We start from the raw sequence: 17,388 nt of genomic DNA, 5'->3' as shown, positions 1-17,388 counted from the left end.
TGTGAAAAAATGTGACAACAAAAAATTCTATCTCTATCAAATTCAAAACCAGGAAAACCTAATTTATCCAGATCAGAAATGTTATCAGTTTTTCTGTGTCAGAGGTGGCATGGAAATGATCAGCTGCACAGGGATGAAAGAGAACTCTACATCTTGACTAGGGTGCTGGTTATACAATTGTCTGCATTTTTAAAAGGCGTTGACCTACATGTTCAATCTGTTTTAATTTCATTATATGCAGATTATATCTCAATATAGTTGATTAAAAATTGTTTCTAAATGTTTCATTCTGCTATACAGATATACACTTTTCTAGTTCTGTCCTATATACATATGTACACACACACACGCACATCTACACACACACACATATATACACACACATACATATATAGTAAACTAAAAATAAAATCCAAAGTCACTGCTAACTCAATGGACCCCTTATGGCCAAGGGGACCCCCAAAAAACCTTAAAAACCTAGTTCCCAGCCATATGGGATGAGAGGTCAGTCGGGCCTCATTATAAGCCCTCCCTTTTATGGCTTAGGGACAGCTGACCAAAATTAATGTTAAAATAAAGATCATAAAACCAACAGAACCAGCTCTTTTTTTCTATAGGATACAAAATTATAAACTGGACATTTTGGCAATAAGATACCAAATTATAACAGGCAAGCATTAAGTCACACATCTTCTACACTTACAGAATAAACTATGTTCTAATTGCCTCAAGGTCTTTCTTATTCTCTAGCAGCCAAACACACACTGACCTTGAGATAAGCAAGATTAAAACAATTTGCAGCTCCATCAGATGTTCACTAAATGACCCCCAGTCCCTGCTCCACCACCCACTACTACAGCTTTTATTGGACAAAAGACTGATTACAGTAACTTCCTCCAGATAAATAGAATGCCAACCAAGGACTGGTTCTGGCCATTTTACAGAGACCGTGCACTTGCATGCCTTTGTGGCCTAAAACGACACTGTGACATATAAGGTGATATGTTTTGGCTCTCTGTCCCCACCCAAATCTCCTCTCAAATTGTAGTCCCACATGTTGAGGGAGGGACCTGGTTAGAGGTGATTGGATCATGGGATCAGTTTCCCCCATGCTGTTCTGGTGATAGTGAGGGAGTTCTCATGAGATCTGATGCTTTTAAAAGTGGCAGTTTTCCCTGTGATCTCTCCCTCCTGCCTCCATGTAGAATGTGCCTCACTTCTCCTTTGCCTTCTGCCATGATATTAAGTTTCTTAAAGTCTCCCCAGCCGTGTGAAACTGTGAGTCAATTAAACCCCTTTTGTTTAGAAATTACCCAGTCTCAGGTAATGTCTTTGTAGCAGTGTGAAAACAGACTAATACATAGGCCCTAATTGTAATACATAAAAATGTTAAGTCTACACCTGAAAGTAAACATGGGTTGTATGTTACATGCATGTTTGTTCAATATGCATGCGTCAGGACCACCTTCATGAATATTCATAGCTCCTCCTGTAACCTGTTGAGTATGTATGTTTAGTCAACCCGTTCTGCATAAAATTCCTATTCCAACCCTTTCTTCGTCAAAGTACCTGTTTCTGATCTTGGCTAGAGACTGTTTCCCAGCCTGCAGGATGGCCACCTTGTAGAGTGTAATCCTTCAGAAGAAATAAAGTTTCTCTCTCCTGTACAAATTTGTAGATCTTGATATTTTAAGTTGTTTTGTTCTTGTTTTATACTGAGATGGGATCCCTCTGTGTTGCTTAGGCTGGAGTGCAGGGCACAATCATGTCTCACTGGAGCCTTAACCTCCCAGGCCCAAGCCATCCTCCCACCTCAGCCTCCTGAGTAGCTAGGACTACAGACATGTGCAACCACACCCAGCTAATTTTTCAAATTTTTTGTAGGGATAGGGTCTCACTATGTTGCCCTGGCCTATCTCAAATTCCTGAGCTCAAGTGACCTTCCCTGCTCAGCTTGCCAAAGTGCTGAGCTTATGGACACACCCCTACACCTATCTGATTTTAAAAATTTAGTGATATATAGTTATATAAATTTTTCTACATATACATGTATATGTATATGTAGTATATATGTATTTTCTACATATACATATATGTAGAAAAGTACTAGAAAAAGTATATGTGCAATAGAATGAAATTAATAATAATATGCACTTATTTTAGTATGTACAATTTGATGTTTTTTATGTATATATATGAATACACACACACACACACATATATATGTACACATAAAACTATGGCTACAAATATAAGTAATAACCATTTCCACTTCACCATGGTAGTAACCATCATTAGTCTGTCCCAAATGTCTGTCTTAGTTTCTTTTTTGACCTGTACTGGTTAACCTCAAGGATATCTGAAACTACTTTTTCTTCTTTCCCCCTACACATGGATAGCAAACCCTATGCTCATTGGCTCTACCTTCTGCTTTGCTTGTTTCAGGGCTGGTCCATTGGGCTCTAAATTTTTAAATGTGTAAGTTTCAGAATCACAGAAACCTCAGAAGATATTGGAAGGCTAAAGCTTTGAAGCAACGAGACTTTAGATCCTCTCACCTCATTCCTATTTTCCTCATCATAAAAACCTTTTCGAGAGGCAGAAGAACGATGAAAGAGATGGGGCCAACACTCTCAGAGGTGGGTTGTGGCAAAACGTAATGTAGAATTTAGATTCTATTTCTCTCAGCCCCTCTGCTCATTCCAGCTCATCTGGCTTCAATCCCAGCTTCTTGTTCTTGTTTTATTTCCCTTCTGCTGTTTCTTTCTTTGAGTTGCATTTCTGGTGCCAGGTGGGAACAACAGCTGAGCACTGTGGAGGTGGAAGATACCGAGAGCTCCATTGCAGCCACAGTGATGGATGGCACTGATAGAGAAAAATCCACAAAAGTGCTTGACTTTTTTCATGAATCTGCAGTTTCTTCTGAAAAAGTGAAATTTTATCAAGTGGTAAAGTAAGACAATTGCTTCCTCCAGCAGTGACTTCTAGATAGGTCAAAATGACACTGAATCAGACCTGGGACAAATTCCTCATTGAATTGATCTTAGTTAAATTCCAATTTCAGTTTTTTAGTCTTTAGAACAGAGATTAGTTATGTCTGATTAGTACTTTTAAAAGTTGTCTACATCTCAAGCAATATCTGGGAGAATGTGAAAAGATCATTGATTCATTTGTCAACAAATATTTACTGCCTATTATGTGCTAGGTACACTGCTGGGCTCTAACATTGTTAATATGTGGGCCACAGAGCACTATAGCTAAATTCTAGTGTATGCTCCCCTGAGTTCTGGGAAATATTTCCTATTAGATTCACATTTCTTAAGAGGAAAATGACATACAATTATAAACTATCATTAAGTATTGTTGCTGAAGCCAGCTGAATATCTGCAAGATGACTGGCACGTGACAAGGACATCAGTGATGCATCATGGTTTCTGGGTAATGTCTCAGGGGACTTATAGATTACCATATCTAGAGATCTCTTATCAACTTAGTGGCAACATTGACAGAAGTGTGATGAAAAGTATTGCATATATTTCTTAAAATGAAGTTGTGTACAAACAACAGTGAAATCTAAACAATAAATAGTAACTCTACTTTTTTATGTGTTGACATTTCAAGGCAACCTATTTGTTTAAACTGGTCTCATTTGAGCCTTTTAGCACATCTAATACAAGTTGAAAATATCCTAACAGCCAAAGAAACATTAATCCAGAGGGCTAATTTATCTTGTGGACAAGCCTGACCATGCTATTTGATGTAGTAACAATTCTCTGTAAGGATAGTTCTACACAATATTCATCATGGCAGAAACCTGGCTACCAGAACCAATTTGCTCATTTGAATAAGATTGCAGAGCCTGAAATCATCTAGTCTGACCCATACTTTTTTTTTTTTTAATTACACAGTTGAGATCCAGAAAAGTTATTTGTAGACTTTAGCCTTTGCAAAAAATAGAAGGTGTGCATTTTCCTAAGAAAGTGGTTGGATTAGCAAGCACACACCATAGATAAAAATTGAGTTCTTGCTTTTCGTACTTTCCTTCTTTCTCTTTCTTTTCTTCTCCTCTATCTCTGTCTCTCTCTCCTTGTATCCCTCTTCTCCTTTTTCTTTCCATCATAGCTTGTACCTTGTTTCAAAAATAACTTTTTGGTTTATATTTGAGTAGAACACTATGAAAATGGTATCAGGACAACAAAATATATAAATGCAAAACACTGCAGTTTGTGTCACCTAGGGTAGTAACAAATGTTACGGAAAGAGATTTTCTATCATTTATGGCTATTATTTAAGATTGCATTTTGACATTTTTTTCAAACGTTAACAGCTTGCAACCCATTATTGTGTCAACAATATAAGCTGAATTTTAAAATACAGAAAAGAAAAAAGGGGGCATTCACTGAGTTCTTTGTATCTCCCTTTAAAGCAAAAATAGACAAGAAATAAAGCAAGACAGAAACTTCATACAAATACATACGCAATTGGGGTCAGACTTTCATTAATGATACATAAGTGAGGTATTTCAGAATATTTTTATAAAACAGAGAAAACAAATTGTGAGACATGAATTCAAAAGCTTCCTGAAAAAATAAAACCAGATTATTTTGGTTTAACTATCCACTCCTCTGCTAATACACGCTACCACCCCAACTCTCTATCTTTTTTTCCTTCCTTCCTTCCTTCCTTCCTTCCTTCCTTCCTTCCTTCCCTTCCCTTCCCCTTCCTTCCCTCTTTCCCTCCCTTCTCCTTCCTTCCCTCCTTCCTTCCTTCCTTCCTTCCTTCCTTCCTTCCTTCCTTCCTTCCTTCCATTCCTCCCTTCTCAATTTCTTACTCTCACTCTTATTCTCCTTATAATAGGAGATTCTAAGCTTTAATTGTGTAATTCTGTACTTTGTACAGAAGCTGAGCATTATATAAATCTGTGAAATGCAGTTGATAGCTAACAGCAAGATCCCCAGAGGTAACAAGATGGAATCAGTTCATCCCAAACACTTCAATGTCCAGCTTCTCAGGAAAATAATTGGGTTCTGACTTTGCAAATGAGCACCATCCCTAGTCATAATTGACTACTTCTTCCTAGGGTAGATAAGGAGTCCAATAATTTGAGATGATGCTCAGCATATGAGTGTTTCTTTGCCTATAGCACTAGAAAAGAAATTATAAGACTTGGAAGTTATGACCCTTAATTTATAGACCTAAGCACCAAGTTAAGAGGTCAGTCATCTTGGAGTTAGTAAAATCAAATATATCATTAAGGCAATCTCACACTCTTCCAACAGGTAAATTTAGTTGGTCCTGGAGAAAGAGAAGGCAGGAAAGAGAAAATGAAAAAGCAAAAGGAAGGAATATTAGAAAAGATAGCATCGGGGCATGGTACAAATTAAAATTAAAATTGAAATTCCCAGTTAATGCGTGGCCATGATGTTAGAGTATGTATGAAAGAGATAAATTGGATTATATATACTCTCACTGAAATTTAACATCCTCAATCAGAAGTACCTCTTATTACCCCTTTGACATTTTCTACATTTCATAGTTTGCTATTCTCTTGGTTTTTCCACTTCATTATAATGTTTGAGGCATCTTTTTTGTTTAAAAAAAGGGAAAAGTGTCTTTGAACTTCACCTTGAGCTTTTCATAGGAAAAATAAGAGAGAACTCAATGGATATGCTAAATAAGCACTGCTGGAGTGAGCAGCTTAAGGTTGTGCCCCCAAACTTCAACTGAATAAGACTTTCTTCAGATAAATCACAAATCAATGCAGTTCTTTCTCAAGTGGAGAATAAGCCTATGTCTATATTTTGATGTTATAGATATTTTCTTTATCTTTATGAGTTCGTTCTCTTTTATAAAACAGAATAGAGTTTTTAATTCATCAACTTGATAAATTTTAAAAATCATTTCTGAGTCTGGATTTTAGATTAGCTAATTCTCAATGCAAACATGCTTTTTATAAATTCTTTTATTGAAGATTCAGGAATGTCTTTGCAAGTGACACACTTTAGGGAGAGATAAGTTTCGGTTGCAAGCCATGCCTTTTATTAATTATTTGAATTTAGGTATGTTATTTAACTTCATTAGGTACATTTTTTTCTCATCTATAATATGTAGTGTTAAATCAGCTCACCTCATGGTGTTGATAAAAAGACTAACAAAGCAGGACCTCAGCATGGCAGTCATTAAAGCCATAACCAGGCTCTCTCACCAGCTAACTTGTTGCACACATTTGATTCTAGTGTAATAATATCAAATGGAGATCCTCAGACATAGCCTGATGGGAGCTGGATATCATAAATCTCAGAGGGGAGATGTACTCTTCTGCTAGGGTCTGCTAGAGAAATTGCCGCCATGCAGCCCAGGGCTTACCTATTTGATAAAACAAGAAACTATTAGGCAAACATTAGCACTTTGAGCTTTTCTAATATGTCAGAGAAGGAGAGAAGTTTTTATTTCTTGACTTTAAGTGACCTACCCCATTTTCCCATCTCCATATCACATTCCTCAGAGTCTCAGACTCTGTGCTATGTTGGCTTCTTTGCCTGGAAATTAATAAAAAAGAACAAATTATTAAACTCAGCCTTCAAACTCCTTGATCTGTCTTCCTTAACTCAACAAACATTAGCTACCTACCACCCATCTGTACTCTGTAGAATTGAATAGTCTGTATAAGTTGTGTTTGGGCTGTATGACATACAATGTATTTAGTGAAAAACTGTCCTTCAATAGGACCGTTCTCTAGATGGAGTCCTAGTGTCAGTGAAGATTCAGTCCACGTTAGTACCCCAGGCAGACTAGTAGTCTGGTACCCTTTAAACTTATATTCCATTAATACTTTAACATTTATTTATAGGAAAAGATACATGGTGTGTAGAGTATGAGGAGAGGTTGGCAAAGAAAGACCATTATTTATGGCTTTCAGGTTTTCTTTTATTATACTGAGAAACTCAGCTCAGGTCTCAAAGGTGCAAACTCACTACAAATCACAAACATGGAGCTGGTCTTACCTAGTCTCCTCAGAAGAAAGTTTTAACAGTCCTTGTTCTCCATATGTAATTTGGGTTGTCACCAACATCCTCCCAAAATAAGAAGCTTATCAAACTAGTCCTTCTAATCATTTAAGAGTATTCTTGAGAGGTCAATTTTGTTACATTTCCAGTATTTATTTGTGTGTGTCTCTTTAAGAGATGGGCCATGTTTTAAAGTAAAGTATATTGCCATCGAATGCATTTGACTAGTTGACCACGCTAATTGTGTTTGTAATATTATTAAACCATTAGTTGCTTTTTACAAGAATACAAAATTAAGAGCTGCCAACATTTCCTTGCTCAGTAAGTAAGCCCTTGGATACTCACAGCCAATCAGAAATGAATTAGGAGAAGTGTTTTAGTTAGTTCTTTTTTTTTTTTTTTTTTTCAGTAATTCAAGGCCTTTACATTCAATCCGAAAACCTGATATAGTCACCCTGTTGACCAATTCAGAACATTTTGAGAACAGTTTTCCATTCTTTTACTCCTGTTAGAATCTCCCATTTTGCACCTTCCAAAATTGCAAACCTTTAAGATACAACACAGCTAAGGGGAGGCATGCAGTGTCCCATTTTACTCCAGGTGTTAAAATCTGAAGGATGGAAAGTCAGAATTAAGAATCACATTTGAAACATGGCCAGTTAGGAGGCTTAGGCTTTTCATGCACAATGCTTGGAACAAGAACAAAAGACTAACTTCAAAATCATTCCTAAATTCAACACAGGATCTGTCAGTAGAAATACTAGATGATAGTCTAACCCCATAGAGAAAAAAGCACAGGAAATTGGCAGCTGGCTCTATTAAATCTGCCTTCCTTTTGTAAGCCTTGAGGAAGTCTTAGGAAGTGTTCAGAAGCTATGAGCTAGGTCAAAAACAGTATAAACACTGTATTGGCTTTCAAGCACTGGTTCTAGAGTAGTCCACCCAAAGATGAGAAAATTAGAAAGAGGCATGATGTTATGAAAATATTCTAAAACATAAAAGAACATTTGCAGAGCAGAGATGTATTAAAACAATGTACTACATAAAATAGAAAATTATTTTAAATATGCATCTACATGTGTTATTAATAGAACAACAAACAGTCTCAGTTTGGTTTTAAGTGAGTCTAATTAAATTGCACTCTTTTTTTCTCTCTTCATCTAGAAACAGTTGAGAAGCAGACACAGAAGTCAAACTTGATCAATAAGCTAAATTGGAAGAAAGGGCTTAGCACATGGTATTTCCTAATCTTTCCTGTCAACCATTTATTTAAGCTCAGATCTTGGGAAGCCCATCTGAGGGCTTCCAAAGAGAAAATACTACTTATCAAGAATCATGCCTTTCCTGTTGTAGAGTAGAAATAAACAAAATCAATAAATCTCTGATGCTGACACAATTTTAACAGGTTTGGCCAATAAAACAGAGAAATGAAAACTAACAGATGTACCCCACCAATGCAAGTGATTCATTTCTCCTCCATGGGAAGAAAAAAGAATGGAGACAAGATGGGGAAAAGAGTGAAATAGCATCAACGAGAGGAGAGGAATAAACATTCCTTTATAATTGTCTTTTTTAACCAATTTGGGGAAGATGTTTGGGTATTTGACCCTCCAAATCTCATGTTCAAACTTGACCCACAGCGTGGGAGGTGGAGCCTAATGAGAGGTGTTTCGGTCAGCAGGCAAATCCCTCATGAGCATCTTTGTGTCATTCTTGTGGGAATGAGTGAATTCTTGCTTTATTAGATCCCGTGAGAGTTCCCTCAAGAGCTGGTTGTTAAAAAGAGCCTAGGACTTCTTCTCTCTCTTGCTTCCTCTCTTGCCTTGTGATCTTCACATCCTGACTGTCCTTCAGCTTCCACCGTGAGTGGAAGACTCCTGAGGCTCTCACAAGAAGCAGACGTCGACACAATGCTTCTTTTACAGTCTTCAGAGCCCTGAGAACAAGTAAGCCTTCTTTCTTTTTAAATGACCCAGCTGTAGTTATCTCTTTGTAGCAACTCAAATGGGCTGCAACAGAGATCAATGGACTATCAGAATGTTCTGCCACCATTTTCATGAGATGGCTACCCCAAACCTGACCATGGACACTCTCGGGTGTCCTCCTGGGACTACTGGTAGGCAGGATGCATTTCACTTCCGGGAAACTATAGAATGGGTTATTCAGTATGTATTAACAAAATTACCCACATTTCTACGCTAAAGTCAAAGATGAACGGTTACACACTATTTACTTCTTATCCTAAATTAGGTCTAGCCACATTCATCTTAAATGTTCTTAGAGCTTCTGTATAAGATTAATGGATAAAATAAGATACTTATTATAAAATTTCACACAACGTAGAGATGCCCCAAAATACTAATTAAATCCTTTCATCAAATAAAATTACTAGGGATAAGCGCATTCAAGGCTTTACATCCCTTTGCTGTTGTAAATTCATGTCCAAAGGAAAATTATCTATCGTGTTTTTGTGAGTTAAAGTACAAAAGTAACTCAACATTCTTAAGGCATCCAAATGAATGAAAGTCCTTGCCATTTTAAAAATTCTTGTTTGATTATATCCTAGCTAGATGGCTTCCTCATGCCTAAAACGAGTTGAAGTTTGGCTGTCGTGTGTCCCATCACTGTCTTCCACCAGAATAGACATACATGTTAATTGGCCAGGGATGTCATAAATAAAATACAACACACTGGTGGCTTAAACAAAAGAATTATATTTTTTTTTCTCATAATTTTAGAGGCTAGAACTCCATGGTCAAATTTTTGGCAGGTTTGGTTTCTTCTGAGGCTTTTCTCTTTCTCACCATGTCCTCACATGGTCATCCCTCTGTCTCTACAATTGTCCTTTGTGTGTTCAAATTTCTTCTTTTTGTAAAGGACCAGCCATATTGGATTAGGGCCCACTCTGAAGACCTCATTTTAACTTAATAACCTCTTAAAACCTTATCTACAAGTTCAAACATGCTCAGGTACTGGGCATGTTGTAACTGCAACATATCAATTTTGGGGGAACACATTTTATGCCCGCAGCAGTGTCATGTGTCAGGATTCTGGAAATTTAAATAATTCCATGTCAACTCTAATGGATCCAAAGTGATCTGAAGACAGACAAAATTGATGCCCCAGCTCCCAGAAAATTAAAACAAAAAAAAAGCAAGGAAATCCCCAACACCTATAGCAGTTAATTCAGGATGGTTTTTTTTATTCTTGAAATTAAGGATTTACTATTGCCGAGGTCTGTTGAAGGGACTCAGTGGTGGCTGAGAGAAAGAGGCAGGCAGAGAAACCCTTCTTTGTATTAGATTTTCTAGAACGCCAGTCAACTTAAGTCTCCCTGGAGACTATGGCCTTGAGGTTATTTTCAACTGGGAGAAATCTCCTATAAGTAGCTTATTACCATTTGTTTGCCATTTATCTAGGGGAAAATTGCAATTACATATATAGTATCTCTTCATGCAGAGTGACCTTCAAGAGAATTATACTTTATTAGCCCTTAACATTTGCAAAAATGGCAGCTACTTTTTGAGCTACTATTTATTCTCATTCAGAATATTAAAAATCTCTTGATTTCCATTTTCTCTTTAGTCCCCCTATTTCTGGCACCTCCATGGTAAACTGAGGGAGCCTCTGCCTGGCAGAAGCACCTGCAGATTCTTTCGCGAGTGGACATTTTATACCTGTGCCAGCAGTTTGTGTCTCTTGCTGTAATCACTTAAGCCTAAGAAAGCTGTTTCCTAGGGAGTGTCCAAACTGCTGTTGTTGCCTTGGAAGCTAGAGTCCTCTGGAGGACCGACATTTCTGCTTATGCTCCTCAGACATTGTCTCTCTCCAACTTTTTAATGTTTCAAACAGTGAGCAGCATTTGCTTTTGCTACAACTTTTTCTTAAGTAGTGGCAAATGCCTCTAGGATTCTGCTTTCTTCCTCTATCACTCCGCACTTTCAGAAAGTTCACTCACTTGACTTTCGAAGAGTTGACCCGGTTTATTTGGTTTCTTTTTATCTTTATTTTATATCTGGCTAGAGCTGTTTGCTAGATGTGTGTATTTTTTTTTTTTTTTTTTTTTTTTGAGACGGAGTCTTGCTCGGTAGCCTAGGCTGGAGTGCAGTGGCGGGATCTCAGCTCACTGCAAGCTCCGCCTCTCGGGTTCCCGCCGTTCTCCTGCCTCAGCCTCCCGAGTAGCTGGGACTACAGGCACCTGCCACCTCGCCCGGCTAGTTTTTTGTATTTTTTAGTAGAGACGGGGTTTCACCGTGTTAGCCAGGATGGTTTCGATCTCCTGACCTCGTGATCCGCCCGTCTCGGCCTCCCAAAGTGCTGGGATTACAGGCTTGAGCCACCGCGCCCGGCCTATTTTTTTTTTTTTTTTTAACTATGTTTCCTTTGCCCTCTGTCACCAGTTTTGTTTTTCTTTAGATTTATTTTTCAGTAAGATCTAGTAAGATTTCACAATAAGTGTTATGAAACGAATAAGTTCTCAGTCTGTCAAAAACACCTCTAATTCCCCCAAATTGAATTGAATCATCCTGTCTGATGTATAGTCTCCTGTCTGATAGCAAATAACCCAGACTTAGTGTTAGATGAAACATTCTGTAAGTATTAAAGGAGGGAGATGAGTTTACTAACAAAACAAAATCAAGCTGATCACATGTTTCTCCAGTGCACAAAGTGAATGGAGGATGTGCACATACTTTCAAAAGAGGTAGGGTTCAACTCGGAATCTACTCTGAGCAGAAGTTCATTTGTTAAGATATTCTCACTTACTCAAGAGCCTAGTAACTTTGCTGCCCATATGCACCTCAGAAAACATTGATTCAAAGAGCTACTTAGGTCAACGAAAAGAAGATAAAGTAAAACACTGAGCTGAGTAGTAAAACACCAGAGGAGTACAATGGCTACTATAGCAGGTAAATATATACAATTTAGGGACATACAAAACCCAAAAAGTTTTTGCAGGAAAGCATGCCAAATGAAAATAAAATAAAGCAAAACATAACTTTGACATTTTCTAGGGGTTTAACTCCAAAATATATGAGATTTCAGGATATGATGGTAAGGGGGATAATAGTATATCAATAATTAAAATATTCATATATAATAAGGAAGCACCACAGTCATTGGATTATTCTCTAGTTTTACAAAAAGGCTAAATTATGATTAGATGAGATTTTAAAAGTTAATATAATTACCAGTAAAGTGTTCAAACAGCACATAAAACTAAAAAAACAAGGAAAACAATCAACCTATGAAGTCAATCTTGAAAAATAAATATGTTTTCTGTATTTTCTAACATTCTGTAATGTGTATATATTAATTTTAGCAGTGGAAAAAACGTTACAAAAATGTGAGTGGGTGATTACAATAGGTATAATTCATAGATAAGCTAAAAAGAAAATAAAAACTACATATAGTTTTCTTATTGAAACCACTTTAAACTTCTTGCTTCCAGGCAAATGTTGGTACAGGATAACTTTAGAGGCTGCCAGTGTAACTAACCTTCTGCTGATCACTCCATTCAAGCTGATCAAATAGTCTTTCCAAGGTCACAGGCCACTGACAGCCGGGATGACTAACTAAAACCCCAAATGCATAGTATGCAAGAAGGAGTGTTATAAGAACTGTGTAGGTGAGATAATTCTGCTGAACTCCAAATGCTCCAATTAGACAAGGGGATTTCATGTATTTTGGTGGAATTCTCAGTCTTCAAGTGATATTGAAACAGAGGTTGTAAGGTTTAGGTTTTAATAATACAGATTTCAAAACCAGGCAGCAACACATACTAGCTATGTAAACGTGAGCTATTTAATTTGCCTTGTTGTTGCTTAGTCCTTCTTTGAAAATTAAAAATCTGTACTCTGGAAGGAGTGACTTACTCTGGAAGGTTGTCGTAATTCTGAGTGGATTAAATGAGATAATACACAGAAAAGTTTAGAGGTAAAGATACATAATGAATAGAGTTAGTGGTTAGCAGAATGACTTCAGAGTCACATTTTGTGGATTTTTTTTTTTTTGATGGTTAAAAAAATTGGGTTTATTGTTTTTGCTAAATTATACAAAAAAAATTTCAGTTTGAAGGCAGGGCTTGAATTATTTAATTTTGATCCATTTATTTAATTAAAAAAAAAGGAAGGGGAAAGAGATCATGGCCAAAAAAATACTAGTTAACCCCCACCCCACCCCCAAAGCTCTAGCCAGTCCTGTGAGCTTCACCCACATTCCACTCAGTGCCTGATATTTGGATGGTGGAATACTCTGCCCCATGAGACTGCCTGAAGGCACGGAGCAAATGGGTGCCAATTTTAGCTCTCAGCAGGTTAGTCAACCAGACACACTGGTGGGCTAAAGTCCAGAAATTCTTTCCAGGTTTTCTGCTCATTGGCTGAGCACATACAAACTGTCAAAAGCTTGTAAAATTTAAGGGGAATTGGGGTGGAGCATAAGAGCAAGAGGACAGCAGGAGAAGAGAAATTATGGGTCACCCAAGGTTTTCCCTGGGTCGTGGCTCTGAATATAGATTTAAAGAGAGGTCAGAGTAAATGGACTCCAGGTTTCTTACGAAAGAAAACAATCCCTCAAAGAGGAGCTGAGATGTGCCATGCAAAAGAGTTCTTCCTGCAGAGGCACAGGAGAAAGGGCAGCTGACTCTCTCATGTGGAGACAGTGAGGAGGAAGTTCTTCTAGTACCATGAAGTAAGACAGGCAGAGGGAGAATCCTGAGGTTTGGGCCAAATGTGAGATTGGTACACACACAGTTAAAGACTAAAAAGCCATCAGGAACGCTCAAAGCCAAATTCTATCTGCACACTGGCTCTACAAAGTTCACAGCAAGAATCTCTCGCACCAAGTCAAGTTAGTGGCCTGGCTATGGATAGTGGGGAGGGCAATACATTTTTATTTTCAGAGGGATGAGGTGAGAAGAACAGCCATGAATGATCTAGTAAAAAGAGACCTTCAAAAAGCAGAAAATATTTAGAGAAGAACATTTTAATATATATTTTCATACATATATTTAAAGTTAAGAAAAATAAAACTAATTCAAGCCATGCCCTGTGCAAAAAAAAAAAAAAAAAAAAAAAGAAAGAAAAAAAGGAAAAAAGGAAAAGAAAACAGAAAAATTTGAAGTGAGACCTTTGCTGGTCTGGTCTCAACTTAAGAATCACAGTCAGCTTGTTACTTTTATTTTAGAAGAAAAGATGTAGAAGTTTCTTTCAATTATTCAGAAGGCAAGTGTAGCCACTTATAAAAACAGAATGGCAGGAACAGACTAGGAAAGGAAAATCAGAAGTAAAAGGGCAGAGTGGGAAAAGAATTTTCAAAAATAAAATTAACAAGATGATTGTTCCAGAAGAGAGCTGTGAAAAGGACATGGTGGACCGAAGTCTGTTAGTCAAGTAATGATTCAACTTTTAAATTATTCTCCTGTTCTTTTTTGTTGGGTGTTTTGTTTGTTCAAGTCTAAGATTTGGAAATGCTGACCCTTTGTTAAGAGCCAACAGGACATATAGGATCTCTTCCCTCCCCTGGCCTGCCTCCGCTGCAGCCACCACCTGTGCCTCCTTGGCTGGATGCTGGAAGAGTCCTCCATGTGTACCGAATCAGGATGACAGGGCAGCCTCCTTCTGTGGTTGCTGAGCTTGTGAACGTTGCAGTATCTTTTGGCTTTCCACGTCTCTAAAATGCTTTTCAACTATTTTGCCTACATGGCTCAGTGCACTCCCCTCTTTGCCTTTACAGTTTTCCACTTGATATGGGGGTGTAATAACAACTTCTTCCATGACTACGATGTTTTTTTCTTGCCATTTACAGTCTTTAATGGTCTTGTGAATGGTCTGAAAGAGCTGCTGGCCATCAGCACTGATTGCATAGGCCTGGCTCAGCTTCTCCTCCTTCTCTGTCCGTGCTTTGCTGGCAAGCTTACTAACACTGAGTGAAGCTAGGGGAGGAGGGGTTTCTGTTCGGTCATAATTATTTCCACTTCTGAAACATACTGTTAAGTTTATGAGTAAGATGTCTGCATGGTTGGGCTTTCCACTGGAAGAGGGACATTTTAAAGCCAGCATTTTGAATTGGTAGTCAAAGGTTACCACCTCGCCCTGCAGCCGCTGCTCCTGACACCTCCCGCTCGACACCCGGCTCCCAACGCTGAAATACTCGCCGGGAAGAGCCGCCATCTTGGGAGTGCAGCCGCGACGTGCGGCTGCGGCGGCAGCAGCAGCAGCCGAAAGCCGGGCCTCCAGTGAGCTCCGCGCCGCGCGTTGACGCCATTTTGTGGATTTTTATCTGAGTTCCATCACTTTGGTAAGTAACTGAATCTTTTCTCTGCTTCAGCTTCCCCGTCTGTCATATAGCAATAGTAGTCTACAACTATAGAGAGTTATTCTGAAGATAAATGAGTTTATACATAGTAAGGCTTAGAAGAATGCCTGGCATTTGATGAGCCCTCAATAAATGTCAGAAATCTTTTTGTCACTATTTTACAGATAAGAAAACTGAGGCACCGAGGAGTTAAGTAATTTGCCTAACTAGTCACTAACAAGTTAAAAGAGCTTACGTTCAAACCCAGACATTCAGGCTTTGCAGTTCACATTCCTAACCACTGTATGGAGTTCATTCAATACATAGTGGGTTTTTATTGTTATTAGCTAAGTTAAAGGTGACTCATTAGGCTGATCTCAAAACATGTTCCAGGAACTAGTAAGGAGAGGGTAAAGGCAAGCTCATTTCTTATATAATAAACATTATTCTGATTGTTATATATATATTTTACCATATTTAATTCTTCATCTCTATCATGCATGTAGTATGATTTCCCGTGAGGAAATTGAGCCTGAGGGAAGACATGCCTTAATTATGGATGAAATAACATTAGAATTCAAATCTGCCTAACCTCAAAGCCTGAGTCTTGTGATTATAGAATACTGCTTCCAATATCTTCATATTTGCTCTAATAATGTTCAGTTTGTCCCTGGGATAGCCATACTCAGAATCTAGGTTTGCCCTAGAAAATGAACACTCCCATTGCCTTGATTTTCCTGCAAGTCTTAATCTCTGAGAAAGTCAAAGTGGATGATGAGGAGATAATACAAAGTGAAGTGAACAGAACTTCATTAACCTTCTTTGCACAAAAGAACGTTTTCTAATATGAAAATGAAAGAATCAAGATGGAGTCACTAATGTTAAGAAAACTTTGACAAATAGAGCCAGGGAATGCCACGAAGAGAGGGTTCTCACACTTGTATGCTTGATAATAAAACAAATCCTACAAAAGTCACAACCTTGCACAAAGGTCAGCCCAAACTTACTTAAAACAATACTTAGGCAAGGATATCTTCCCAACAATTGCCTGTCCAGCCTCAAGCTGTAATTGATCTATGTAGCTAAGGATAATTACTACAATTATGTAATTCTCCTCATTTTTTTTTCTTTAAAAACCTTTGCCTTCCTTTACCTCCCTGACTATGCACATAGTTGATAATGGCAACATATTCCCATTGCAATATTCTATTCCCAAATAAACATCTTTTCCTCTAGAGAGTCTCTGTTTGTTATTCAGATTGACATTATGAAATCTATCATGGGCTTGTGATAAAAATAATACAATAATTCTCATCTTCAAAGACCTTTAATATTGCTGAGGTGTTCTACTTGGCAGAAAACATTGATGTCCCCCTCCTTTTTTTTTCTAGAATCTAAATCCTAGGATTCCTTGACATTGTTACTGAGAGTCTGCAATCTCAAGACTTTCAGGATAATAGTTCCAAAGGAATGTTATCTGTATGGTTTTTCTGAGTAAACACTTCCATTTCAAGCAAAATATTTGGGATTGCATTTGTTGGCTGTTTCTCCAACTTCCATTCCCCTCCCCCCTTTTTTTCTGCCATCAACACTTGTAATTTCCTTTCGGTAAATTACTTTTCTACCATTGTGTTACAGCCTTGCTATTTGGTGGAAATGACCCCACTCTTAGCATCAGGGGTGTGGCTGATTGGCTTACCCTAATCTATGCCCCACCCCTTCTAGCATTGATTCCTTCTAGCCACAATAATTGGCTCAGGAATTGATACATGATCCAACTGGGGCTAATGAAAGAGACTGAATCCAAAAACGTAAGCAGAAGCCTGCTTGGGTCCTCCTCTCTCATCCCTTGGAGTCATACTGGTGAGTGTAGGATAAATTCTGGAGCCTGGAATATGAAAACTGACTCTGCCAACACATGGTTGAGTTGTCACTGAGCTGCTGCCTCTAGCTTCAGTAGGGACCAGTTCTATCTCTGAACTGTTTCAGTTTTGTGAGCCAATAAATTCCACTTACTGCTGCTGTGGTTTAGATTGTATTTCTGTTACTTAGAGTTGTAGAGAGTCCTAAGCAATAGCATACTTCA

At 38.0% G+C, this 17,388-nt stretch overlaps 1 protein-coding gene across 2 annotated transcripts; it reads right to left on the bottom strand.

Moving 5' to 3' along the window:
• Positions 1 to 14,560: 14,560 nt before the first annotated feature.
• LOC111521909 (protein LSM12 homolog) lies at positions 14,561 to 15,178 on the bottom strand. 2 transcript variants are annotated; one of them, XM_031936662.1, is made up of 2 exons: positions 15,095 to 15,178; positions 14,561 to 14,920 (listed from the first exon to the last, which is right to left on the bottom strand). In XM_031936662.1, the coding sequence occupies exons 1-2, from the start codon at positions 15,176 to 15,178 to the stop codon at positions 14,603 to 14,605; spliced, it is 402 nt and encodes a 133-aa protein (XP_031792522.1). In that variant the 3' UTR covers positions 14,561 to 14,602. The 2 variants fall into 2 exon arrangements, with proteins under 2 accessions (XP_031792522.1, XP_031792521.1); XM_031936661.1 differs by having other exon boundaries at positions 14,561 to 15,178.
• Positions 15,179 to 17,388: the final 2,210 nt, after the last annotated feature.

This window comes from Piliocolobus tephrosceles, chromosome 13, assembly GCF_002776525.5.
Source record: "Piliocolobus tephrosceles isolate RC106 chromosome 13, ASM277652v3, whole genome shotgun sequence".
NCBI lineage: Eukaryota > Metazoa > Chordata > Mammalia > Primates > Cercopithecidae > Piliocolobus > Piliocolobus tephrosceles.
Note: the sequence above shows the minus strand (reverse complement) of the source record. Positions and strands in the feature narration are given on the sequence as shown.

Coding starts and splice junctions, on each gene's coding strand:
- LOC111521909 (XM_031936661.1), bottom strand. CDS start 15,178: ATGGCGGCTCTTCCCGGCGAGTATTTCAGCGTTGGGAGCCGGGTGTCG.